The 27,433-nt window shown below is 34.2% G+C and overlaps 1 protein-coding gene across 1 annotated transcript; it reads left to right on the top strand.

Annotated features, from left to right (window-relative positions):
* Positions 1-585: 585 nt before the first annotated feature.
* Positions 586-25,860, top strand: LOC105344287 (acetylcholine receptor subunit alpha-like 1). The gene is made up of 5 exons (XM_011452029.4): positions 586-1,506; positions 4,346-4,390; positions 4,849-4,958; positions 22,965-23,961; positions 24,121-25,860. Exons 1-5 carry the CDS (start codon positions 1,309-1,311, stop codon positions 24,286-24,288), a joined length of 1,518 nt encoding a protein of 505 aa, XP_011450331.1. The 5' UTR covers positions 586-1,308; the 3' UTR covers positions 24,289-25,860.
* Positions 25,861-27,433: the final 1,573 nt, after the last annotated feature.

Below are 27,433 nucleotides of genomic sequence, written 5' to 3'. Positions count from 1 at the left end.
CTATATCCACCTTATTCGAAATCTGGTGTACCAAACACGTCTTCACCTGCGTGTGTGAGACTCTGAAGAGTTCATTACAATCCTCCCCTCCCACCCCTTACAAATCTCCACAAAAAGTAATTGACGACCAAATCACGGGTTACATATTTACTCTTGCTTTAAAGAGTCTATAACAAGTTCTCCCCGACACACCGCCCCGCCCCCTATCAATGTAATAGCTGTAATCACAGGGCATGCCTCTATTGGAATCCATGCGCTTCTGATAGACTGACAAATCTTGTGAAAGTGTTAAAAGATTTCGTTCCCCGATATCTTGACGAGAGTAGTTATTGATTCAGATAATCTTTTATTTGCAGAGTGGTATTAAGTTCCATGAGAAAACATGTGACAAAATACTTCTTAAGTAAGTTAAACTTGTACACACACGCTCGGGATTCTATAAAGAAAATTAATTGATTTCTGTATATATATTGAACTAAAACGTAGATAGAAGCGGACTCATCCATTTAACTTTTAAGCTCTACACTGATCGAATTTAGAGTGACTCTCAGATTAAATGTTTAACTATGTATCAAGACTAGCAGGCGTTAATGAACTGAGATCGATTAGCTAGTGTTGACTACAAACGCTTCCTTCTGGTCATTGTGTGAGACTTGCACAAAAACTTTGAGTTCTTTTTAAACTGCGAGGCTGACAGAAATTAAAAAAGCTAAAAAGGCGGGCGGCAATCAATATAGACAAGCCTTCCGACAACTTTTATGACTTTTGAGAAACGAAATGGTTCTGCAACATGCCAAATCAAAGATTGTTTGATTAGTTTCCTCAAAATGTAAAAGGGAAATAAATCACCAATTAGGATGTCATATTGTGATAAGCAAGTTACTTAGACTGGCACTCAGAAATTCCTGTGCGTTGCATAACTAGCGCCGATCATTCCGATATTTGATGTCTGTAGAAGGGTTCTGAATGGCGCTATACGTAGCACCGCGCGTGTAACCGTTCTTGCAGCGAACAACCGCACGTGATAAATTGGCTCGCGAGGAATATCGTAATTAGCGATATAGGTGTAGTGTATCCTTGTACAAAACAATACACACCAACTGTGTTTTATGGCCAGCGATGCCATGAATGAGTAGCTAATTCAGACAAGAAGTTAAAGGATTCGGACAGCCAGACCTAATGACAACGAACCGCCCAGTGTCGCCTTAAAAGATACGTACAATCAGACATTGATTTTAACTTGGCTTCTATTTGAGCCGCGCTCGGAGATAACCTTGGTGGTGCGCTACTGAGATAGTTTGTTCCGGGATGGAGCCGTGGTGCCTACTAGTGGCGCTGATGTCACTCGATGTGGGTGGCGCTGTCACTATGAAGGAACCTGCCGAGAAAAAACTCCACGATCACCTGTTGGGGGAGAGATACAGCAATCTGATCCGTCCCACCGGAAACAGCTCTGTGAAGCTGACCGTGAAACTCGGGCTCCGGCTGTCCCAGCTACTGGAGATCGTAAGTACCTATCAGTACTGTAAGTACCTATCAGTACTGTAAGTACTATTTTAGTGACCAGTACAACTGTAATATGGCATAATGAAGAATACCATTTGTGTGCTCTAATACTCTATTACATTACTTATTAGAGTGTTATAAGCTTGTACTAGGAATATCTAGTGATATCTACATCTGTAGTAGATATTAAGAGATACCAGAATTTTATTAGATGTTTACTAAGATTGTTAAAAGGAACATGCCTGATGTATCGACTTACGTTTTGATGTGGCCGATTCACTCAGATTGTAGATTGATTTTACCTAAGTTGACGACAGAATGGCTTTCAGATGTGTATACATATCAATAACACACAGGGTTCATTTGTTTGTGTTTGTATCTTATAATGCCATGCCTGGTGTGTGATGCACATCATCTGAATGAAATACACGATTCACAAACAGAGACTTAAGACAACACGGCCTCTCTGTCTCAATAAAGCAGCGTGCGTATTAATTGCATCGCTCAATTGTAATAACATGTGCAAGCGTAAGACAGGATATTGATATGTAATTGTTAATAGTTTGTTCAATATGGCGGTTACTTGAGATATACCCTTGTTGCCATGAGATCTTCCTATTGCCGACACCATATTATAAGTTGTAAAATAATAGAGTAGATTGACATTAATCGGAATTTAAAATACCGAATAAACACAATTTACGTTAACCTCTGGATAGATATGTTCTATTTACTTTTTAGAATCAATGTCAAATGTCAATAATTGTCTGTTGCCGTCTTTGAAAATGTCAGCAGAAGTAGCGATATTTGAATTAGGTCCAAATAATGGACAAGGTGTGCGTTAGTTTTTATGGATGGTGAGCGTGTCCCAATTCTAGCATCTAATTATCAATAGGACAGTTCAACGATTGTGACGCCACTTTCATGCTCGCAGATACAATGTCATGTCACCTCACCTGTTTAAGCAAATTGATGTGATCATGATCATAATTTGCAAAATAAACTTTTGCTTTTATTTGAATATTTGCAATAGTTACCTTGAATTTCATTGAAAATCCATATTTGTAAAGGAGTTACATCCATATATTTATAAAGCAATTAAAGGTTCGTCTTGCTTTTCTTGAATATGATATTAATAACATTTGATATATTCTAAATCATCTCTTGTTAGAATGAAAGAAATTTTTTGAAGCTATACATATCGTTATTTCGCGTACATCCGTTTTATTTTCTTTGTAACAAAATTTATCAAAAGAGGTAAATATGTAACATTCTTAATTTGCCTCAGTCATCATTTTGCGAATTAAAAAGTTTCGTAAAGAAAAAAAATACAAGATATATTCATTAATTTGCGATGTAAAAGAGAGCGTGAAAAAGGCGAAAAGTAGATCAATACAAAAATAACTGGATATAAGGTATTTCCCGCTTCAAACTTGTCCTTTTTGTTGAAAGTGAATTAATATGGTTAAAAAAATAAGTTTACAGTTACTATCACTATAACATATCAGTATAGTATATCGTACCGCTTGTAAGTATTCTCTAGATGATAAATAAGTGTTCCTTTGCAGGTTGTCCATTCATTTTAATAACTTAAGGAATCGATTCGTCATTGGTAAAACCTATCTACACAGCAGATAATATTTTAATTGGATAATTCTCCTCTACTTTTAATGGTTGTAATTTATCTTTTATTCAAGTTTTTTCTGTTTCTTGAAGATATAAAATTAGTTTTCTGGTGAAATAACATAATACTATTTTAAATTAGGAAAATTCTAAAGCTAGAATTTGACCACTTTCATAGTTCTTAAAAAAATAGCAGTTCTTGTCTTGAAAAATGACGTTTGAAATTTACTAGTAAATAAATAAATAAACGATCTTATTTGAAAATCGTTTTCTACCCAGCATTCGTAAAGTAAATTCATTAATTGTTTTATTCTGTGGTAATATATCGATGATTAATTAACTGCTCATTACAATTTACTATAAAATAAATAAATAAACGATCTTATTTGAAAATCGTTTTCTACCCAGCATTCGTAGAGTAAATTCATGAATTGTTTTATTCTGTGGCAATTTATCGATGATTAATTAACTGCTCATCATCAGTAATGTATCTATTAATGTTTACGTACTTTTGATTAAACGATCACCTTCAAAGACAGTTTAATAATGCATTACGAGCCCGATGTTAATGGCATCGCTCTTGTAGTGGTGGATTCCGGACGGTAGGCATTGATTCCTCCACAGTACGGTTTGGAATCATGGTAATCATGTTTTGCAGGAACTGACTAGCTCCGCGCGCTTCAGTGGCACCCAATTATCTAAATATCCCCCATGCTCCTATTTAAGGCTTGACTTCAATCGGAACTGAAATCTTATTACACAATAAAGATTGGCAATGCACAAAATGCAGAACAGAGGGAGCTTCCACGGATATTGGCTGAATATGAGTAATCAAATTTGATTGTCAGGGATATTTCACTCAGTTTAAACTTGATGTCTTTATTAAACACTGTGCTCTCAAACGGCCATATTAGACTAAAAGTCTATAACTTATTATTTATCAATGTAACCAATGTAAAAGCAGTGTAACCACGGTTACCAGTGTGACCATTATATTACCTGCATAGACAATCATGGTCAGTACCACTACTAACAGTAGTGTAACAAAACTGCCATCACTATAATTCAATTTAATATATTACCAGTATATTGAAGAATGACTTTGATATTCTGAATAGTTAATAAAAGAATATCAATATTTTGAGCCAAGGACGAGTATAAAATAATAAAATTAAGTACAAATGTACAAGCATTTTAAATTTTGCTGTTTTTTCAGGATGAGAAGAATCAAATCATGACAACGAGTGTTTGGCTGCGACAGGTTAGTCTAAAATATCTACATCCCTATACTGTAAACCTAACCTTTGTTCGAGAAAATTGTTGCGAACATTTTTCGCCGCGAATCAGTCCTTGCCGCGTGCATTTTATAACAACATGGGTGTGAATAAGTCGTCGTGAATAAAAATTGGTTTACAGAAATCGTGTGTTTTCTAGTTTTGTTTTACTTCTTTGTGATATACACCCTACAGATTTAAAGTAAATTTTCTTGCTGATCGTGAAGGTTTTAAAAGTTATTGTAAACATCTTATAATTTGCTGCGAGATGTGACCAATATAGTACAAGAGGTACATTATGTATACATACGTTGGTCCTTGCATAAAGATTTTTACGGAGACAATAATAAGTCTTTACAAGTACATGTAATAATTCTCAGCAAATTGTGAGATGAAGATTGCTGCGTAGACGTATTTTATTTGAAATAATTGAGCCTCGTTCTAGGAATGGTTCGACCTCAGACTGAGATGGGATCCCAGGTCTTACGGGGGAATCCAGGTCACCCACATCCCGTCAGAGAGCCTCTGGAGACCAGATATAGTACTCTATAACAAGTAAGTACTGTGGAATGATCATTTACTACCTGTGGGAGACGAGAACTGAGAATAACTTATAGGTATGAATGTACTATAACCACCACTTGATAGGCAGCTACCGCAGGATTAGTAGATATTGAATGCAATCTATATTATATTTGTAAGTACTGTATAGAATACATAAATATTAGTACTGTGTGGTAACAATTTATGTATGATGTATAAAAAGTTATCATATAAATAAGGAATAAGGAATCATTCTTTGAGTATTATAAGGTGATAATTTCGGTCGGGGTGTGATCAAATCCAATAAAGCCCGAATGGCTTTATGATAGATTTGATCAAACCCCGACCGAAATTATCATCTCATAATATTCAAAGAATGATTCCTTATTACTTATATTTATATAATTTTAAGCCATCGTACGATTATATATTTAACTAGATACGATCTCGTTACGAGTAACGAGTAGGTCTTCCGTTCAATTTTTAAACGATACGATTAAAATATCAATAAAATTTCTGAATTCCACCTCAAACACTCCCTTTCAGATAATGTATACGATTGTCAATATCCTTTAAAATGCATAACAAAGTGTTTTGCTTTTTCACATTTTGCATATTAAAGATTTAAGAGTTTAGTCTCCTAAAATCAATAATTACGTCATCAATGGGTGTGGCAAAGCGTTTTACAAACTGATATAGTTATGATCAACAACTTTGTTTCTGTAATGCATGATAAAATCTTTATGGTTTTTAAGGTATATGAAAAAGACTTTACGAGTGGCTTGGCCCCTAATTTAAGGGTCCAGCCCATTTTTCTTGAATTCGGTCGAAAGGTCTCACAAATTCTAACATTTTTTGTTATTACACGTATCTAAAATTGTTGATCATATTTGAGATACAAATGATTGAATATTTAAGGGTCCAGCCCTCTAGATCCTTAATGGGGACAGATATTGGTGTTTTGATTGATGGAATCGATTAGAATTATCAACGCAAGCATTTTCTCTTTTACAAAGCTTAACAAAATATGTCTCCTTCTCTAGATATATTGTCTCAAAGTTTAAGTACTTTGGCCCCTAAAAATCCCTAATTACGTAATAAATGGGCGTGGCAATGATTTTTCCTGATAGATATTGTTACGATCAACAACTTTGCTTCTATAATGCATTACGAAATCTTTATCATTTTTAAGTTATCTGTAATAGAGTTAACGAGTGTCTTGGCCCCTAATTTAAGGGGCCAGCCCCTTTTTCTTGAATTCAATCGAAAGGTCTTACAAATTCTAACATTTTTTGTTCTTACATCTATTAAAAATTGTTTATCATTTTTGAGATACAAATGTTTGAATATTTAAGGGGCCAGCCCTCTAGATCCCTAATGGGGACGGAAATTCGTGTTGTGATAAGTGGAATCGATTTAAATCATAAATTCAAACATTTTCTCTTCTACGATGTCTAACAAAATATTTTTACTTTTCTAGTTATATTGCGTCAAAGTTTAAATACTCTGGCCCCTAAAAATCCCTAATTACGTAATAAATGGGCGTGGCAATGATTTTTTCTAATAGATATTGGTACGATCAACAACTTTGCTTCTATAATGCATTACAAAATCTTTATCGTTTTTAAGTTATTTGTATTAGAGTTTATAAGTGTTTTGGTCCCTAAATAAAGGGGCCAGCCCCTTTTTCCTAAATTTGTTGGAAAAAACTTTTGATTATCTACCACTTTTGTTATATATGTCTTATCAAAATATTAACTGATAAAAAGATACAGATCAAAATGTATGAAGTTTTTGATGCAAAATTCGTATCCAATTTTCGAGCCTAGGCGAGCTCAAAGGAATGGCGCCACTGGCGCAAAAAAAATACGTTCTGCACATTTTCAAACTATGGTCTACCTATCCTGAAAATTTCATATTTATATCTCTTATAGTCTCTGAGTTTATGTCTGCACAAAATGGGTCGTAAAAACTTACAAAATCGGCCGTAAATCGGAACCGGAAGTGACGATTTCAAAATTTCAAAAAACTTCTAGAATTATGACCACTGGCAATCATCTGTGAAAAAATGGTCGAAATCGGCCGAATAGTTTTCGAGATATCGCGTGCACAAATTTTGTGGAAAAAAATAATAATAATAATAACTAGATACGATCTCGTTACGAGTAACGAGTAGGTCTTCCGTTCAATTTTTAAACGATACGATTAAAATATCAATGAAATTTCAGAATTCCACCTAAAACACTCCCTTTCAGATAATGAAAACGATTGTCAATATCCTTTATTATGCGTAACAAAGTTTTTTGCTTTTTCACATTTTGCATATTAAAGCTTTAAGAGTTTAGTCCCCTAAAATCACAAATTACGTCATCAATGGGTGTGGCAATGAGTTTTACAAACTGATATTGTTATGATAAAAATCTTTGTTTCTGTAATGCATTACAAAATCTTGATTGTTTTTAAGGTATGTGAAAAAGACTTTACGAGTGGCTTAGCCCCTAATGTAAGGGGTCAGCCCCTTTTTCCTGAGTTGATTCAAAAGGCCTCACAAATACTAACAATATTTGTTCATACAAGTATCTAAAATTGTTGATCAATTTTTTTTTGATACAGATGATTGAATATTTTAGGGGCCAGTCCTCTAGATCCTTAATGGGGACAGACATTGGTATTTTGATTGATGGAATCGATGAGAATCATCAATGCAAGCATTTTCCCTTCCACTATGCTTAACAAAATATGTCTCCTTCTCTAGATATATTGCATCAACGGTTAAGTACTTTGGCCCCTAAAAATCCCTTATTACGTAATAAACGGGTGTCGCAATGAATTTTCCTGATAGATATTGGTACGATCAACAACTTTGCTTCTATAATGCATTACAAAATCTTTATCATATTTAAGTTATTTGTAATAGAGTTTACGAGTGTCTTGGCCCCTAACTTAAGAGGCCATGCCCTTTTTCTTAAATTCATTCGAAAGGTCTCACAAATTCTAACATTTTTTGTTCTGACATCTATTTAAAATTGTTGTTCATTTTTGAGATACAAATGTTTGAATATTTTAGGGGCCAGTCCTCTAGATCCTTAATGGGGACAGACTTTGGTATTTTGATTGATGGAATCGATTTAAATCATAAATTCAAACATTTTCTCTTCTATGATGTCTTACAAAATATTTCTACTTCTCTAGTTATATTGCGTCAAAGTTTAAGTTCTTTGGCCCTTAAAAATCCCTAATTACGTAATAAATGGACGTGGCTATTTTTTTTCTAATAGATATTGGTACGATCAACAATTTTGCTTCTATAATGCATTACAAAATCTTTATCGTTTTTAAGTTATTTGTAATAGAGTTTAAGAGTGCCCTGGCCCCTGATTAAAGGGGCCAGCCCCTTTTTCTTGATTTCTTTGAAAAGGTCTTCAGAATACTAACAATTTTTGTGCTTACACCTATTTAAAATTGTTGATCATTTTTGAGATACAAATGTTTGAATATTTTAGGGGCCAGCCCTTTAGATCCTTAATGGGGACAGAAATTCGTGTTTTGATAAGTGGAATCAATTTGAATTATTAATTCAAACATTTTTTCTTCTATATTGTCTTACAAAATATTTCTACTTCTTTAGTTATATTGCGTCAAAGTTTAAGTATTTTGGCCCCTAAAAATCCCTAATTACGTAATAAATGGGCGTGGTAATAATTTTTTCTAATAGATATTGGTACGATCAACAACTTTGCTTCTATAATACATTACAAAATCTTTATCGTTTTTAAGTTATTTATAATAGAGTTTACGAGTGTTTTGGCCCCTAAATAAAGGGGCCAGCCCCTTATTTTTGATTTTGTTGGAAAGAACTTTTGATTCTTTATCTCTTTTGTTATATATGTCTTAACAAAATATCAACTGATAAAAAGATATGAATCAAAACGTGTGAAAATTTTGAATGAAAATTCGTACCCAATTTTCGTGCCCAGGCGAGCTCCAAGAAATGGCGCAACAGGCATTAAACAACTAGATGCTGCACAACTCCAAACTATCGTCTACCTATCCTGAAAATTTGAGATTCATATCTCTTATGTTTTCCGAGTTTATAGCTCCACAAAATGGGTCGTCAAAAATTACAAAATGGCCGACAATTCGGTACCGGAAGTGACTACGAAAAAATTAATAAAAATGTATGAAGTTTAGATCACGCCCTAACATCTGTAAAAAAATGGTTGAGATCGGTCGAATAGATTCAGAGAAATCGCGTGCACAAAATTTGGAAAATAATAATAATAATAATAAACTAGATACGATCTCGTTACGAGTAACGAGTAGGTCTTCCTTGCGATTTCTGTTTTTAATCATACCATGAATAATCGATATAATTTTAGAATTACCCCCCCCCCCCCCCACACACACACACAAACACACACTTTCAGATAATGTATACAAATCCCTAATTACGTAATAAATGGGTGTTGCAATGAGTTTTCCAGATAGATATTGGTACAATTAACAACTTTGCTTTTATAATGCATTACGAAATCTTAATCGTTTTTATGTAATTTGTAATATACTTTACGAGTTTCTTGCCCCCCCCCCCCCCCCCGAAAAAAAAGGGGGCCAGCCCCTTTTTCTTGATTTCTTTGAAAAGGTCTTAAGAATACTAACAATTTTTGTTCTTACACCCATCTTAAATTGTTGATCATTTTTGAGATACAAATGTATGAATATTTTAGGGGCCAGCCCTCTAGATCCTTAATGGGGACAGGAATTCGTGTTTTGATAAGTGGAATCGATTTAAATCATAAATTTAAACATTTTCTCTTCTATAATGTCTAACAAAAAATGTCTACTTCTCTAGTTATATTGCGTCAAAGTTTAAGTACTTTGGCCCCTAAAAATCCCTAATTACGTAATAAATGGGCGTGGCAATAATTTTTTCTAATAGATATTGGTACGATCAACAACTTTGCTTCTATATTGCATTACAAAATCTTTATCGTTTTTAAGTTATTTGTAATAGAGTTTAAGAGTGCCTTGGCCCCTTAATAAAGAGGCCAGCCCCTTTTTATTGATTTTGTTGGAAAGAACTTTTGATTCTCTACCACTTTTGTTATATATGTATAAACAAAATATCAACTGATAAAAAGATATAAATCAAAACGTGTGAAAATTTTGAATGAAAATTCGTGCCCAATTTTCGTGCCCAGGCGAGCTCCAAGAAATGGCGCAACAGGCATTAAACAACTACATGCTGCACAACTTCAAACTATAGTCTACCTATCCTGAAAATTTCATATTCATATCTCTTATGGTTTCTGAGTTTATAGCTGCACAAAATGGGTCGTCAAAAATTACAAAATGGCCGACAATTCGGTACCGGAAGTGACTACGAAAAAATTAAGAAAAATGTATGAAGTTTAGATCACGCCCAACAATCTGTGAAAAAATGGTTGAGATCGGTCGAATAGATTTCGAGAAATCTCGTGCACAAAATTTGGAAAAAAAAAATAATAATAATAATAAGAAACAGTACGAAAACAATAAGGTCTTCCGCTGGAAACGGAAGACCTTAATAATAATAAGAAACAGTACGAAAACAATAAGGTCTTCCGTTGGAAACGGAAGACCTTAATAACTAGATACGATCTCGTTACGAGTAACGAGTAGATCTTCCGTTCAATTTTTAAACGATATGATTAAAATATCAATGTAATTTCAGATAACCACTCCATTTCAGATATTGTATACGATCGTCAATATCCTTTAAAATGCTTAACAAAGAGTTTTGCTTTATCACATACAGCACATTTAAGATTTAAGTTTTGGTCCCCTTGAATCCAAGATTACGTCATCAATGGGTTTGGAAATGAGTTTTACAAACTTATATTGTTACGATCAACAACTTTGTTTCTATAATGCATTACAAAATTTTGACATATTTTAAGTTATTTGTAATAGAGTGTTCGAGTGTCTTGACCCCTAATTTAAGGGGCCAGCCCCTTTTTCTTGAGTTCATTCAAAAAGTTTAACTAATACTAACAATTTTTGTTCTTACACTTATGTAGAATTGTTGTTCATATTTTAGATACAAATGATTGAATATTTAAGGGGCCAGTCCTCTAGATCCTTAATGGAAACAGACTTTGGTGTTTTGATTAATGGAATTGGTTAGAATCATCAATGCGAACATTTTCTCTTCTACAATACTTAACAAAATATGTCTCCTTTTCTAGATATATTGCGTCAATGTTTAAGTACTTTGGCCCCTAAAAATCTCTAATTACGTAATAAATGGGCGTGACAATGATTTTACCTGATAGATATTGTTACGATCAACAACGTTGCTTCTATAATGCATTACAAAATCTTGATAGTTTTTAAGGTATTTGTAATAGGATTTACGAGTGTCTTGACCCCCTAATTTTAGGGGCCAGCCCCTTTTTTCTTGAGTTCATTCGAAAGGTTTCACTAATACTAACAATTTTTGTTCTTACACTTATGTAGAATTGTTGTTCATATTTTAGATACAAATGATTGAATATTTTAGGGGCCAGCTTCTAGATCCTTAATGGGGACAGACTTTTGTGTTTTGATTAATGGAACTGATTAGAATCATCAATGCAAACATTTTCTCTTCTATAAAGTATTACAAAATATGTCTCCTTTTCTAGATATATTGCGTTAAAGTTTAAGAACTTTGGCCCCTTAACTCGCTAATTACGTGATAAATGGGCGTGGCAATGATTTTACCTGATATATATTGTTACGGTCAACAACTTTGCTTCTATAATGCATTACAAAATCTTTATTGTCTTTAAGTTATTTGTATTATAGTTTACAAGTGTCTTCGCCCCTAAAAAAAGGGGCCAGCCCCTTTTTGTTGAATTTGTTGGAAAGAACTTTTGATTATCTACCACTTTTGTTATATATATGTTAACAAAATATTAACTGATAAAAAGATACAGATCAAAGCGTATGAAAATTTTGTTTCAAAATTCGTATCCAATTTTCGAGCCCTGGCGAGCTCCTAAAGTTTGCGCCACTGGCATAAAAAAACTGCATTGTGCACAACTTCAATCTATGGTCTACCTATCCTGAAAATTTTATATTCATATCTCTGATAGTCTCTGAGTTTATGTCTGCACAAAATTGGTCGTAAAAATTTACAAAATCGGCCGTAAATCGGAACCGGAAGTGACGATTTCAAAATTTCAAAAAACTTCTAGAATTATGACCACTGGCAATCATCTGTGAAAAAATGGTCGAAATCGGCCGAATAGTTTTCGAGATATCGCGTGCACAAAATTTGGGGAAAAAAATAATAATAACTAGATACGATCTCGTTACGAGTAACGAGTAGGTCTTCCGTTCAATTTTTTAACGATACGATTAAAATATCATTGAAATTTCAGAATTTCCCCTCAACCACTCCCTTTCAGAAAATGTATACGATTGTCAATATCCTTTAAAATGATAAACAAAGTGTTTTGCATTTTCACATACAGCACATTGACGATTTAAGAATTAAGTCCCCTAAAATCCCTAATTACGTCATCAATCGGTGTGGCAATGAGTTTTACAAACTGATATTGTTACGATCAATAACTTTGTTTCTATGATACATTACAAAATTTTGATCGTTTTAAAGGTATGTGTAAAATACTTTACGAGTGTCTTGGCCCCTAATTTAAGGGGCCAGCCCCTTTTTCTTGAGTTCATTCACAAGGTCTTACGAATACAAACATTTTTTGTTCTTACACTCATCTAAAATTGTTGTTCATTTTTAGATACAAGTGATTGAAAAATTTAGGGGCCAGCCCTCTAGATCCTTTATGGGGACTGACATTGGTGTTTTGGTCAGTGGAATCGATTAGAATTATCAATACAGACATTTGCTGTTCACAATGCTTCACAAAATATGTCTCCTTCTTTAGATATATTGCATCAAAGTTTAAGTACTTTGGCCCATAAAAATCCCTAATTCCGTCATAAATGGGCGTGGAAATGATTTTACCCGATAAATATTGTTACGGTCAACAACTTTGCTTCTATAATGCATAACAAAATCTTGATTGTTTTCAAGTTATCTGTAATATAGTTTACGAGTGTCTTGGCCCCTCATTTAAGGGGCCAGCCCCTTTTTCTTGAGTTCATTCACAAGGTCTCACAAATACTAACATTTTTTGTTCTGACACCCATCTAAAATTGTTGTTCATTTTTGAGATACAAATGATTGAATATTTTAGGGGCCAGCCCTCTAGATCCTTAATGGGGACAGACTTTAGAGTTTTGATTAGTGGAATCGATTAGAATCATCAATGCAGACATTTTCTTTTCTACATTGCGAAAACAAAATATGTCTCCTTCTCTAGATATATTGCATCAAAGTTTAAGTACTTTGGCCCCTTAAAATCCCTAATTACGTCATAAATGGGTGTGAAAATGATTTTACCTGATAAATATTGCTACAATCAACAACTGTGCTTCTATATTGCATTACAAAATTTTGATCGTTTTTAAGTTATTTGTAATAGAGTTTACGAGTGTCTTGGCCCCTAATTTAAGGGGCCAGCCCCTGTTTCCTGATTTTGTTGGAAAGAACGTTTAATTATCTACTACTTTTGTTATATATGTTTTAACAAAATATCAACTGGTAAAAAGATACAGATCAAAACGTATGAAAATTTTGAATGAAAATTCGTACTCAATTTTCGAGCCCAGGCGAGCTCCATGAAATGGCGCCACTGGCGTAAAACAACATAATAGTGCACAACTTCAAACTATAGACTACCTATCCTGAAAATTTCATAGTCATATCTGTAATAGTTTCTGAGATCAGCTCTGCACAAAATAGGTCGTGAAAATGTGCAAAATGGCCGATAAATCGGTACCGGAAGTGACGACAGAAAAAATCTCAAAAATGTATGAAGTTTACATCAAGTCCCATCTTCTGTGAAAAAATGGTTGAAATCGGTCGAATAGTTTTCGAGAAATCTCGTGCACAAAATTTGTGGAAAAAAATAATAATAATAATAAGAAATCGTACGAAAACTATAAGGTCTTCCGTTGGAAACGGAAGACCTTAATAAGAAACAGTACGAAAACTATAAGGTCTTCCGTTGGAAACGGAAGACCTTAATAACTAGATACGATCTCGTTACGAGTAACGAGTAGGTCTTCCGTTCAATTTTTTAAACGATTCGATTAAAATATCAATGAAATTTCAGAATTCTCCCTCAACCACCTCCTATTAGATAATGTATACGATTGTCAATATCCTTTAAAATGCTTAACAAAGAGTTTTGCTTTTTCACATACAGCACATTAAAGATTTAAGATTTTAGTCCCCTAAAATCTCTACTTACGTCATCAATGGGTTTGAAAATGAGTTTTACAAACAGATATTGCTGCTATCAACAACTTTGCTTCTATAATGCATTACAAAATCTTGATCATTTTTAAGGTATGAGTAATAGAGTTTAGGAGTCTATTGGCCCCTAATTTAAGGGGCCAGCCCCTTTTTCTTGATTTTATACGAAAGGTCTCATGAATACTAACATTTTTTGTTCTTACATCCATCTAAAATTGTTGATCACTTTTGAGATACAAATGATTGAATATTTTAGGGGCCAGCCCTCTAGATCCTTAATGGGGACAGAAATTTGTGCTTTGTTAAGGGGAATCAATTTAAATCATTTTTTCAAACATTTTCTCTTCTATGATGTCTAACAAAATATGTATACATCTCTAGTTATATTGCGTCCAAGTTTAAGTACTTTGGCCCCTAAAAATCCCTTATTACGTTATAAATGGGCTTGGCAAAGATTTTTTCAAATAGATATTGGTACGATCAACAACTTTGCTTCTATAATGCATTACAAAATCTTTATCGTTTTTAAGATTCTTGTAATAGAGTTTACGGAGGCCTTGGCCCCTAAAAAAAGGGGCCAGCCCCTTTTTCTTGATTTGTTTGAAAAGGTGTTAAGAATACAAATATTTTTTGTTCTTATACCCATGTAAAATTGTTGATCATTTTTGAGATACAAATGATTGAATATTTTAGGGGCCAGCCCTCTAGATCCTTATTGGGGACAGAAAATCGTGTTTTGATTGATGGAATCGATTTAAATCATTTATTCAAACATTTTCTCTTCTATGATGTCGAACAAAATATGTATACTTCTCTAGTTATTTTTCGTTTAAAGTTTAAGTACTTTGGCCCCTAAAAATCCCTAATTACGTAATAAATGGGCGTGGCAATGATTTTTTCTAATAGATATTGGTACGATCAACAACTTTGCTTCTATAATACATTACAAAATCTTTATCGTTTTTAAGTTATTTGTAAAAGAGTTTACGAGTGTTTTGGCCCCTTAATAAAGGGGCCAGCCCCTTAATTTTAATTTAATTGGAAAGAACTTTTGATTTTTTACCTCTTTTGTTATATATGTCTTAACAAAATATCAACTGATAAAAAGATATTAATCAAAACGTGTGAAAATTTTGAATGAAAATTCGTACCCAATTTTCCTGCCCAGGCGAGCTCCAAGAAATGGCGCAACAGGCATTAAACAACTACATGCTGCACAACTCCAAACTATCGTCTACATATCCTGAAAATTTCATATTCATATCTCTTATGGTTTCCGAGTTTATAGCTGCACAAAATGGGTCGTCAAAAATTACAAAATGGCCGACAATTCGGTACCGGAAGTGAATACGAAAAAATTAAGAAAATTGTATTAAGTTTAGATCACGCCCTAACATCTGTGAAAAAATGGTTGAGATCGGTCGAATAGATTCCGAGAAATCGCGTGCACAAAATTTGGAAAAAAATAATAATAATAATAAACTAGATACGATCCCGTTACGAGTAACGAGGAGGTCTTCCGTTCAATTTTTCAAACGATACCATTAAAATATCAATGAAATTTCAGAATTTCCACTCACATTTCACATACAGCACATTAAAGATTTAATGTTTTAATCCCCTAAAAATTCCTAATTACGTCATCAATGGGTGTGGCTATGAGTTTTACAAACTTATATTGTAACGATCAACAACTTTGCTTCTATAATGCATTACAAAATCTTTATTGTTTTTAAGTTATTTTTAATAGAGTTTACGAGTGTCTTGGCCCCTTATTTAGGGGTCAGCCCCTTTGTCTTGATTTATTTGAAAAGGTCTTAAGAATACTAACATTTATTGTTCTTACACCCATCTAAAATTGTTGATCATTTTGAGACACAAATGATTGAATATTTTAGGGGCCAGCCCTATAGATCCTTAATGGGGACAGACATTCGTGTTTTGATATGTGGAATAGATTTAAATAATTAATTCAAACATTTTCTCTTCTATGATGTCTTACAAAATATTTCTACTTCTCTAGTTATATTGCGTCAAAGTTTAAGTTCTTTGGCCCTTAAAAATCCCTAATTACGTAATAAATGGGCGTGGCTATTTTTTTCTAATAGATATTGGTACGATCAACAACTTTGCTTCTATAATGCATTACAAAATCTTTATCGTTTTTAAGGTATTTGTAATAGAGTTTAAGAGTGCCCTGGCCCCTAATTTAAGGGGCCAGTCCCTTTTTCTTGATTTCTTTGAAAAGGTCTTAAGAATACTAACAATTTTTGTTCTTACACCTATGTAAAATTGTTGATCATTTTTGAGATACAAATGTTTGAATATTTTAGGGGCCAGCCCTCTAGATCCTTAATGGGGACAGAAATTCGTGTTTTGATAAGTGGAATCGATTTAAATCATTAATTCAAAAATTTTCTATTCTATGATGTCTAAAAAAATATTTCTACTTCTCTAGTTATATTGCGTCAAAGTTAAAGATCTTTGGCCCTTAAAAATCCCTTATTACGTAATAAATGGGTGTGGCAATATTTTTTTCTAATAGATATTGGTACGATCAACAACTTTGCTTCTATAAAGCATTACAAAATCGTTATCGTTTTTAAGGTATTTGTAATAGAGATTAAGAGTGCCCTGGCCCCTGATTAAAGGGGCCAGCCCCTTTTTCTTAATTTCTTTGAAAAGGTCTTAAGAATACTAACAATTTTTGTTCTTACACATATTTAAAATTGTTGATTATTTTTGAGATACAAATGTTTGAATATTTTAGGGGCCAGCCCTCTAGATCCTTAATGGGGACAGAAATTCGTGTTTTGATAAGTGGAATCAATTTAGATTATTAATTCAAACATTTTTTCATCTATGATGTCTAACAAAATATTTCTACTTCTCTAATTATATTGCGTCAAAGTTTAAGTACTTTGGCCCCTAAAAATCCCTAATTACGTAATAAATGGGCGTGGCAATGATTTTTTCTAATAGATATTAGTACTATCAACAACTTTGCTTCTATAATGCATTACAAAATCTTTATCGTTTTTAAGTTATTTGTGATAGAGTTTAAGAGTGCCTTGGCCCCTAAAAAAAGGGGCCAGCCCCTTTTTCTTGATTTTGTTGGAAAGAACTATTAATTCTCTACCACTTTTGTTATATATGTCTTAACAAAATATCAACTGATAAAAAGATATAAATCAAAACGTGTAAAAATTTTGAATGAAAATTCGTACCCAATTTTCGTGCCCAGGCGAGCTCCAAGAAATGGCGCAACAGGCATTAAACAACTACATGCTGCACAACTCCAAACTATCGTTTACCTATCCTGAAAATTTCATATTCATATCTCTTATGGTTTTCGAGTTTATAGCTGCACAAAATGGGTCGTCAAAAATTACGAAATGGCCGACAATTCGGTACCGGAAGTGACCACGAAAAAATTAAGAAAAATGTATTAAGTTTAGATCACGCCCTAACATCTGTGAAAAAATGGTTGAGATCGGTCGAATAGATTCCGAGAAATCGCGTGCACAAAATTTGGAAAATAATAATAATAACTAGATACGATCTCGTTACGAGTAACGAGTAGGTCTTCCTTGCGATTTCTGTTATAAATCATACCATGAATAATCGATACAATTATAGAATTATCCCCCCCCCCTCCCACTTTCAGATAATGTATACAAATCCATTATTACGTAATAAATGGGTGTGGCAATGAGTTTTCCAGATAGATATTGCTACATATAACAACTTTGCTTTTATAATACATTACGAAATCTTAATCGTTTTTATGTAATTTGTAATAGACTTTACGAGTTTCTCCCCCCCCCCCCCCCAAAAAAAAAAAGGGACCAGCCCCTTTTTCTTGATTTCTTTGAAAAGGTCTTAAGAATATTAACAATTTCTGTTCTTACACTCATCTAAAATTGTTGATCATTTTTGAGATACAAATGTATGAATATTTTAGTGGCCAGCCCTCTAGATCCTTAATGGGGACAGAAATTCGTGCTTTGATAAGTGGAATCGATTTAAATCATAAATTCAAACATTTTCTCTTCTATGATGTCTAACAAAATATGTCTACTTCTCTAGTTATATTGAGTCAAAGTTTAAGTACTCTGGCCCCTAAAAATCCCCAATTACGTAATAAATGGGCGTGGCAATAATTTTTTCTAATAGATATTGGTACGATCAACAACTTTGCTTCTATAATGCATTACAAAATCTTTATCGTTTTTAAGTTATTTGTAATAGGGTTAACGAGTGCCTTGGCCCCTAATTTAAGGGGCCAGCCCCTTTTTCTTTATTTGTTTGAAAAGGTCTTGCGAATACAAATATTTTTTGTTCTTACACCCATGTAATATTGTTGATCATTTCTGAGATACAAATGTTTGAATATTTTAGGGGCCAGCCCTCTAGATCCTTAATGGGGACGGAAATTCCTGTTTTGATAAGTGGAATCGATTTAAATCATAAATTCAAACATTTTCTCTTCTATGATGTCTAACAAAATATTTCTACTTTTCTAGTTATTTTTCGTCAAAGTTTAAGTACTTTGGCCCCTAAAAATCCCTAATTACGTAATAAATGGGCGTGGCAATGATTTTTCCTAATAGATATTGGTACGATCAACAACTTTGCTTCTATAATGCATTACAAAATCTTTATCGTTTTTAAGTTAATTGTTATAGAGTTTAAGAGTGCCTTGGCCCCTAAAAAAAGGGGCCAGCCCCTTTTTCTTGATTTTATACGAAAGGTCTCATGAATACTAACATTTTTTGTTCTTACATCCATCTAAAATTGTTGATCACTTTTGAGATACAAATGATTGAATATTTTAGGGGCCAGCCCTCTAGATCCTTAATGGGGACAGAAATGCGTGTTTTGATAAGTGGAATCAATTTAAATCATTTATTCAAACATTTTCTCTTCTATGATGTCTAACAAAATATGTATACTTCTCTAGTTATTTTTCGTCAAAGTTTAAGTACTTTGGCCCCTAAAAATCCATAATTACGTAATAAATGGGCGTGGCAATGTTTTTTTCCTAATAGATATTGGTACGATCAACAACTTTGCTTCTATAATGCATTACAAAATCTTTAGCGTTTTTATGTTATTTGTTATAGAGTTTATGAGTGTCTTGGCCCATAATTTAAGGGGCCAGCCCCTATTTCTTGATTTTGTTGAAAAGAACTTTCGATTATCTACCTTTTTTGTTATATATGTTTTGACAAAATATCAACTCATAAAAAGATACAGATCAAAACGTATGAAAAATTTGATTCGAAATTCGTACCCAATTTTCGAGCCTAGGCGAGCTCATAGAAATGGCGCCACTGGCGCCAAAAAACTACATTGTGCACAACTTCAACCTATGGTCTACCTATCCTGAAAATTTCATATTCCTATCTCTGATAGTCTCTGAGTTTATGTCTGCACAAAATGGGTCGTAAAAACTGACAAAATCGGCCGTAAATCGGAACCGGAAGTGCCGATTTCAAAATTTCAAAAAATTTCTAGAATTATGACCACTGGCTATCATCTGAGAAAAAATGGTAGAAATCGGCCGAATAGTTTTCGAGAAATCACGTGCACAAAATTCGTGGAAAAAAATAATAATAATAATAATAATAATAACTAGATACGATCTCGTTACGAGTAACGAGTAGGTCTTCCGTTCAGTTTTTAAACGATACGATTAAATATCAATGACATTTCAGAATTCCACCTCAAACACTCCCTTTCAGATAATATTTACGATTGTCAATATCCTTTAAAATGCGTAACAAAGTGTTTTGCTTTTTGACATTTTGCATATTAAAGGTTAAAGAGTTTAGTCCCCTAAAATCAATAAATACGTCATCAATGGGTGTGGAAATGAGTTTTACAAACTGATATTGTTTTGATCAACAACTTTGTTTCTGTAATGCATTACAAAATCTTGATCGTTTTTAAGGTACTAGTATGTGAAAAGACTTTACGAGTGACTTAGCCCCTTATGTAAGGGGCCAGCCCCTTTTTCTTGTGTTCATTGAAATTGTCTCACAAATACTAACAATTTTTGTTCTTACAAGTATCTAAAATTGTTGTTCATTTTTTTTATACCGATGATTGAATATTTTAGGGGCCAGCCCTCTAGATCCTTAATGGGGACAGACATTGGTATTTTGATTGATGGAATCGATGAGAATCATCAATGCAAGCATTTTCTCTTCTACTATGCTTAACAAAATATTTCTCCTTCTCTAGATATATTGCGTCAAAGTTTAAGTACTTTGGCCCCTAAAAATCCCTTATAACGTCATAAATGGGCGTGGCAATGATTTTTCCTGATAGATATTGTAACGATCAACAACTTTGCTTCTATAATGCATTACAAAATCTTTATCGTTTTTAAGTTATTTGTAATAGTGTTTAAGAGTGCCTTGGCCCCTAATTTAAGAGGCCAGCCCCTTTCTCTTGATTTTTTTGAAAAGGTCTTATGAATACTAACATTTTTTGTTCTTACACCTATCTAAAATTGTTGATCATTTTTTAGATACAAATGATTGAATATTTTAGGGGCCAGCCCTCTAGATCCTTAATGGGGACAGAAATTCGTGTTTTGATAAGGGGAATCAATTTAAATCATTAATTCAAACATTTTCTTTTCTATGATGTTTAACAAAATATGTCTACTTCTCTAGATATATTGCGTCAAAGTTTAAGTACTTTGGCCCCGAAAAATCCCTAATTACGTAATAAAGGGGCGTGGCAACAATTTTTTCTAATAGATATTGTGATGATCAACAACTTTGCTTCTATAATGCATTACAAAATCTTTATCGTTTTTAAGTTATTTGTAATAGAGTTTACGAGTGTGTTGGTCCCTAGTTTAAGGGGCCAGCCCTTATTTCCTTAATTCATTCGAAAGGTCTTACGGTTTGTAACATTTGTTCTTACACTTATCTAGAATTGTTGTTCATTTTTGAGATACAAATGATTGAATATTTTAGGGGCCAGCCCTCTAGATCCTTAAAGGGGACAGACATTGGTGTTTTGATTAATGGAATCGATAAAAATCATCAATGAAGACATTTTCTCTTCAACAATGCTTAACAAACTATATCTCCTTCTCTAGATATATTGCGTCAAAGTTTCAGTACTTTCGCCCCATAAAATATCTAATTACGTAATAAATGGGCGTGGCAACGATTTTACCTGATAGATATCGTTACGATCAACAACTTTGCTTCTATAATGCATTACAAAATCTTTATCATTTTTAAGTTATTTGTAATAGAGTTTACGAGTATCTTGGCAACTAATTAAAGGGGCCAGCCCCTATTTCTTGATTTTATTGGAAAGAACTTTTGATTCTCTACCACTTTTGTTATATATATTTTAACAAAATATCAACTCGTAAAAAGATACAGATCAAAACGTATGAAAAATTTGATTCGAAATTCGTACTTAATTTTCGAGCCTAGACGAGCTCATAGAAATGGCGCCACTGGCGCCAAAAAACTACATTGTGCACAACTTCAAGCTATGGTCTACCTATCCTGAAAATTTTATATTCATATCTCTAATAGTTTCTGAGATCAGCTCTGCACAAAATAGGTCGTAAAATTTTGAATGAAAATTCGTACCTAATTTTCGTGCCTAGGCGAGCTCAAAGAAATGGCGCCACTGGCGTAAAACAATACAATAGTGCACAACTTCAAACTATAGACTACCTATCCTGAAAATTTCGTATTCATATCTCTAATAGTTTCTGAGATCAGCTCTGCACAAAATAGGTCGTAAAAAAATAGAAAATCCGCTGTAACTCGGTACCGGAAGTGACGATTTCAAAATTTCAAAAAACTTCTAGAATTATGACCTCTGGCAATCATCTGTGAAAAAATGGTCAAAATCGGCCGAATAGTTTCTGAGAAATCGCGTGCACAAAATTTGTGGAAAAAAATAATAATAAGAAACAGTACGAAAACAATAAGGTCTTCCGTTGGAAACGGAAGACCTTAATAATAAGAAACAGTAGGAAAACAATAAGGTCTTCCGTTGGAAACGGAAGACCTTAATAAGAAACAGTACGAAAACAATAAGGTCTTCCGTTGGAAACGGAAGACCTTAAATATTAATAAGCAAACCCCGCTGGCGCCTCGATTTGGCGTCATTTGTATTGTGGGTTATATAGTACAAAATCGATACGTAGTGTTATCACAGGCAAAGACACTGGAAAATGTATATACTAAGTTAGAGCTGTTATTCAACTGAAAATAATCTTATCATAATTATTATGTATAAATGATAAGACTTCGTGAAAACTGCATAACAAAAACATGTACCTACAATGTATATAGTATATATATTATATATATATAAGTAATGTAAAATTTTTTAAAATTTAATCACTGAATAATTAGAACTACTAAAAAATTAACACTAAAAAGGAATTGTATGATTGGTAAATTTGTTAGCATTGTGTTATTAATAAGAATGAAGATGTATACCACATGATGAAGAGGAAAACCCATTGTAATTTAATAAGCAATATTCGAATGATATATCTTCTTAACAGAATATCATGCATTTGTTTTGACATATGTGTAAATCGCTTAAAAAGTTACCTTTGTCCACTGTCACGTGGTAAATGAAAGCTTTCTTTACAGTGCAGACGGAGCGTTTGAGATCACACTTCTAACTAAGGCGACCGTTTACTACACGGGACGAATAGTGTGGGAACCGCCAGCCATTTATAAAAGCTATTGCCCCATTGACGTGGAGTTCTTTCCCTTTGATATGCAGGAATGCTTCATGAAATTCAGTTCCTGGACGTACGACGGTTTTGAAATAGATCTGCAGCACGTGTGTGACTCGCAGGCGGTGTTCTACGAGGACACAAAGGTCAAAATCATTGACCGTGGTATTGACCTCAAAGACTTCTACCAGAACGTGGAGTGGGACGTCATCAACGTCACGGCCCGCCGGATGGAGAAGTTCTACCCCTGCTGCCCCCAGCCCTACCCCGACATCATGTTCAACATCACGCTCCGCCGGCGGACGCTGTTCTACTCCCTGAATCTGATCATGCCTTGCCTGACCATCTCATGTCTGACAGTGCTGGTGTTCTACCTGCCCTCAGACAGCGGGGAGAAGATTACACTGTCCATCTCTATCCTCCTGGCCCTCACTGTGTTCTTCCTCCTACTGTCAGACATCAGTCCTCCGACGTCCTTCGTCATCCCGTTAATCAGTAAATACCTGCTGTTCACAATGATTGTGGTGACACTGTCCATTTTCCTGGCGGTATACACACTGGGCATTCATTTCCGGAGACCCTCCACACATAAGATGAGTCCGTGGGTCAAGCGAGTTTTTACGGAAATTCTTCCGAAAATATTGTTGATGAAAAGGCCAGACCTGAATTGGAAATCGAATGACAATAAATACCGGGCGGTGAACGGTATAGAGATGCAAGACGTTCCGGACAACCATGACATCACCACGAGGGTGGGGTGGAACGCGGGCTCCACGGAGGGGCTGCGCGGGCGGGCGCCGTCCAGGGACTCCATAGAAATCAAGAGGTATCCGAGGGAGGTCATTGAGGCCATAGAGAGGGTCAAGTTCGTGGCGGACCACTTGCGAGATGCGGACGCGGATAATATGGTACGTGCATCTTATGACATATACATGTAGATCTACACTGGATCTAATGAAAATGACTTATATCTGTATTGATAAAAATGAAATATGATTTGATATTACTGCATTTCACAACAATCAAGACAGTTAGTCAACTACTTCATATTGTTTTCAATGTTTCAGGAGGAGAGAGATTGGAAGTACGTTGCTATGGTGATGGACCGTTTATTTTTGTACATTTTTACGACAGCGTGTGTTTGTGGTACCCTAAGTATATTTTTGTATGCGCCATCTTTGTACGACCCCCGGGGTCCCCTCAGTCTGGACGATCAGCTCAACTGTACATACTAAATGTATGTACTGATTGTGTATATAAACTGTGTATATTGACCCTACATACCGTTATACATACTGGGTTTACATAGTCATGTTTCTACACTACATATTGACGTTACCTTTTGATACAAACATATCATTTCTACATTTCTGCATTTCTATAAACTGTAAATACTCGGAATATAAAGTGACTGGATACACTAAACACTGTTACTTCTAAATAACTTGACATATACCGACTTGTACAGTATTGTTGTAATACTAACAATATATACCCACATACATTGTTATCATACCAACATGCATTTAGTTGTGATTTTATAGTCACTAAGGGAACATAGACAATATATAAACAAATACTGATTGAATCTACAAATACTGTAACCACCCTGTGTACATGCTGATCGATCTACACCACTTACTGTACAGTCACGTTTACTGGACCTTTAAACAGTACACCACTTACTGTACAGTCCCATATTCTGGTCATAAAACAGTACACCACTTACTGTACAGTCACATATACTGGTCATAAAAACAGTTCACCACTTACTGTACAGTCACAAAAACTGGACGTAAAAACAGTACCCCACTTACTGTACAGTCACATAAACGGGACGTAGAACAGTACACCATTTACTGTACAGTCACATTTACTGGACGTAAAAACAGTACACCATTTACTGTACAGTCACATTTACTGGTCATAAAAACGGTACACCATTTACTGTACAGTCACATTTACTGGACGTAAAAACAGTACACCATTTACTGTACAGTCACATTTACTGGTCATAAAAACAGTACACCATTTACTGTACAGTCACATAAACGGGACGTAAAAACAGTACACCATTTACTGTACAGTCACATTTACTGGACGTAAAAACAGTACACCACTTACTGTACAGTCACATTTACTGGTCATAAAAACGGTACACCATTTACTGTACAGTCACATAAACGGGACGTAAAAACAGTACACCATTTACTGTACAGTCACATTTACTGGACGTAAAAACAGTACACCATTTACTGTACAGTCACATTTACTGGACCTAAAACAGTACACCATTTACTGTACAGTCACATTTACTGGTCATAAAAACGGTACACCACTTACTGTACAGTCACATTTACTGGACGTAAAAACAATACACCACTTACTGTGCAGTCACATTTACTGGACGTAAAAACAGTAGACCACTTATTGTACAGTCACATTTACTGGACGTTAAAACAGTGTTCCACTCTTTGTACAGTCGCACTGACTGTATGTAAACACTGTACACCACTAACTATACATTCGTACTGTACACATTTTTTGGGACATATTCACAGTACATACCAAGATTCCTCTTTCAAACAATGTATATTTTTATTAGGTAAAAACTAGATTTATATATTTAATACTGATTAAACAAGGAATAAGTACTGTGGTCATTTACTGTTGTTTTGATGCCAACGTCCCCGATATTATTTACTTGTCTGTTTGTCCGTCCGTCTGTCTGTTGTTGTCTGTTAGAAGCATCATTGCATCTCATCATTTGAATTATATATTTGAATAGATAAAAATAGCGTATTTAATTGTGTTTTGTGTTTGAATTACTATTATTATTATTCATTTACAATTTCTAAATAATTTAAATCTCAATTCAAAGAACATAAATATACAAATTTAATTGCGTTGGCGATGATAACATCAGCAAAACAAACAACTTGTAGAAAAGGCCATTGGTACCTGGTGGAATATAATAATGGCAAGAGGTCAAAGTTGGTAAAGGGACAACACTTTAGATTTTAGAGAGTTCAAAGGTTAAATTTAATTGCATGAAACTTATAATCTTTGGAAACATGGTATCAGATAATAAACAAATAGTAACAGGAAACAGTAATATCAACTATTCGAAAATTCCATGCTCAGAAAGGACAAAATGTCCGTCCTAGTCAGGGGACCTCGCCGCTTCCTTTGCTCAAGCTATAGATCTACACGTTGAACGACCTTCAATAATTACGCAGAGTAAACGTTAATGAAATCATTCATCTAACTTCACACATAATACCGATAGCTATGTTGATAATTGATAAACAAAATAAATGGAAAATATGTCATTATAATCAGTTTTAGCACAAAGCCTTAAATTATTTGCAAAGGTTTATTTTGAACTTTGTTGATTGTGTCTGCTGTTTAAATATGCTGTCAAATTGTCCTTAAAATTGTCCTTGATCAAACTAGTTATAGATCCGCTTTTTATTTGTAGACTAGACACGGCTTATCTGTTTTCATAAAAAAAATAGAAACACTCAGTAGAATGTAAATATCATTACGTCGCCATCAATAAGGCACAAAATCACAGAACTATTCAAAAATGATATTTAGTAATTTAAAGCATCTAGCTGGATTTGATTTACAGTGGAGATCTAAAGTCTCAATGTCCGAACTCACGAACGCTATAAAACGTCTGTATGGGGTTTCTGATTTACAGGACGTAATAGGTCTATTCTGGATGATGTAGAGACCATTTTGCCGAGGTCGCAATGAAGGATAACATCTAATGATCATTGTTAGTCATAATATTGCGCACTTACATACAAGTTATACATCGAGAACTAACACGCACAAAAATTATCTTAATGAAACTTGATAAAAATTTGTGTTCCATGTGCGCCCAGGCACCGTTCAAAAGTTGTGTACATATTATTTGTGTAACCAGTAAATGAGCTCAATGTTGCAAAAATTAACAGTGCTAACCAAAACATAATGGATATTTTTGGCGAAGTTTTTTTTTTGTTTGTTACATCTTCCTGTTCTTCACTTCCCGCGTTCCTCACGTGCACCCATGCATTTAATTCCAGAAACAGAGACCAACCCAACAGCACTGAGATACTGGAGCTTAGCGGAACAATTGAATATGAAACTTCAGCCAAATCCGTCAGAGGTTTCCGGCGTCATAGTTCACTCTAAATACAGGGATCAATATATCGGTCGCCGGCTGTTACTTACAACAAAAACAAGAAACACAACTTTCTCTATTGTTCAAACAATATCTGTAAGACATTTTATCAAAGGCCCCCAACAGCTGGCTTTCCTCTGCCATACTTGAGGCTGATGTTATTTTTTTTTACATGAGTAAAAAAGAATCGGAGGCCAAGGTTTAGA

The sequence above is a fragment of the Magallana gigas genome, chromosome 6 (genome assembly GCF_963853765.1).
Source record: "Magallana gigas chromosome 6, xbMagGiga1.1, whole genome shotgun sequence".
Classification (NCBI taxonomy): Eukaryota; Metazoa; Mollusca; class Bivalvia; order Ostreida; family Ostreidae; genus Magallana; species Magallana gigas.
Note: the sequence above shows the minus strand (reverse complement) of the source record. Positions and strands in the feature narration are given on the sequence as shown.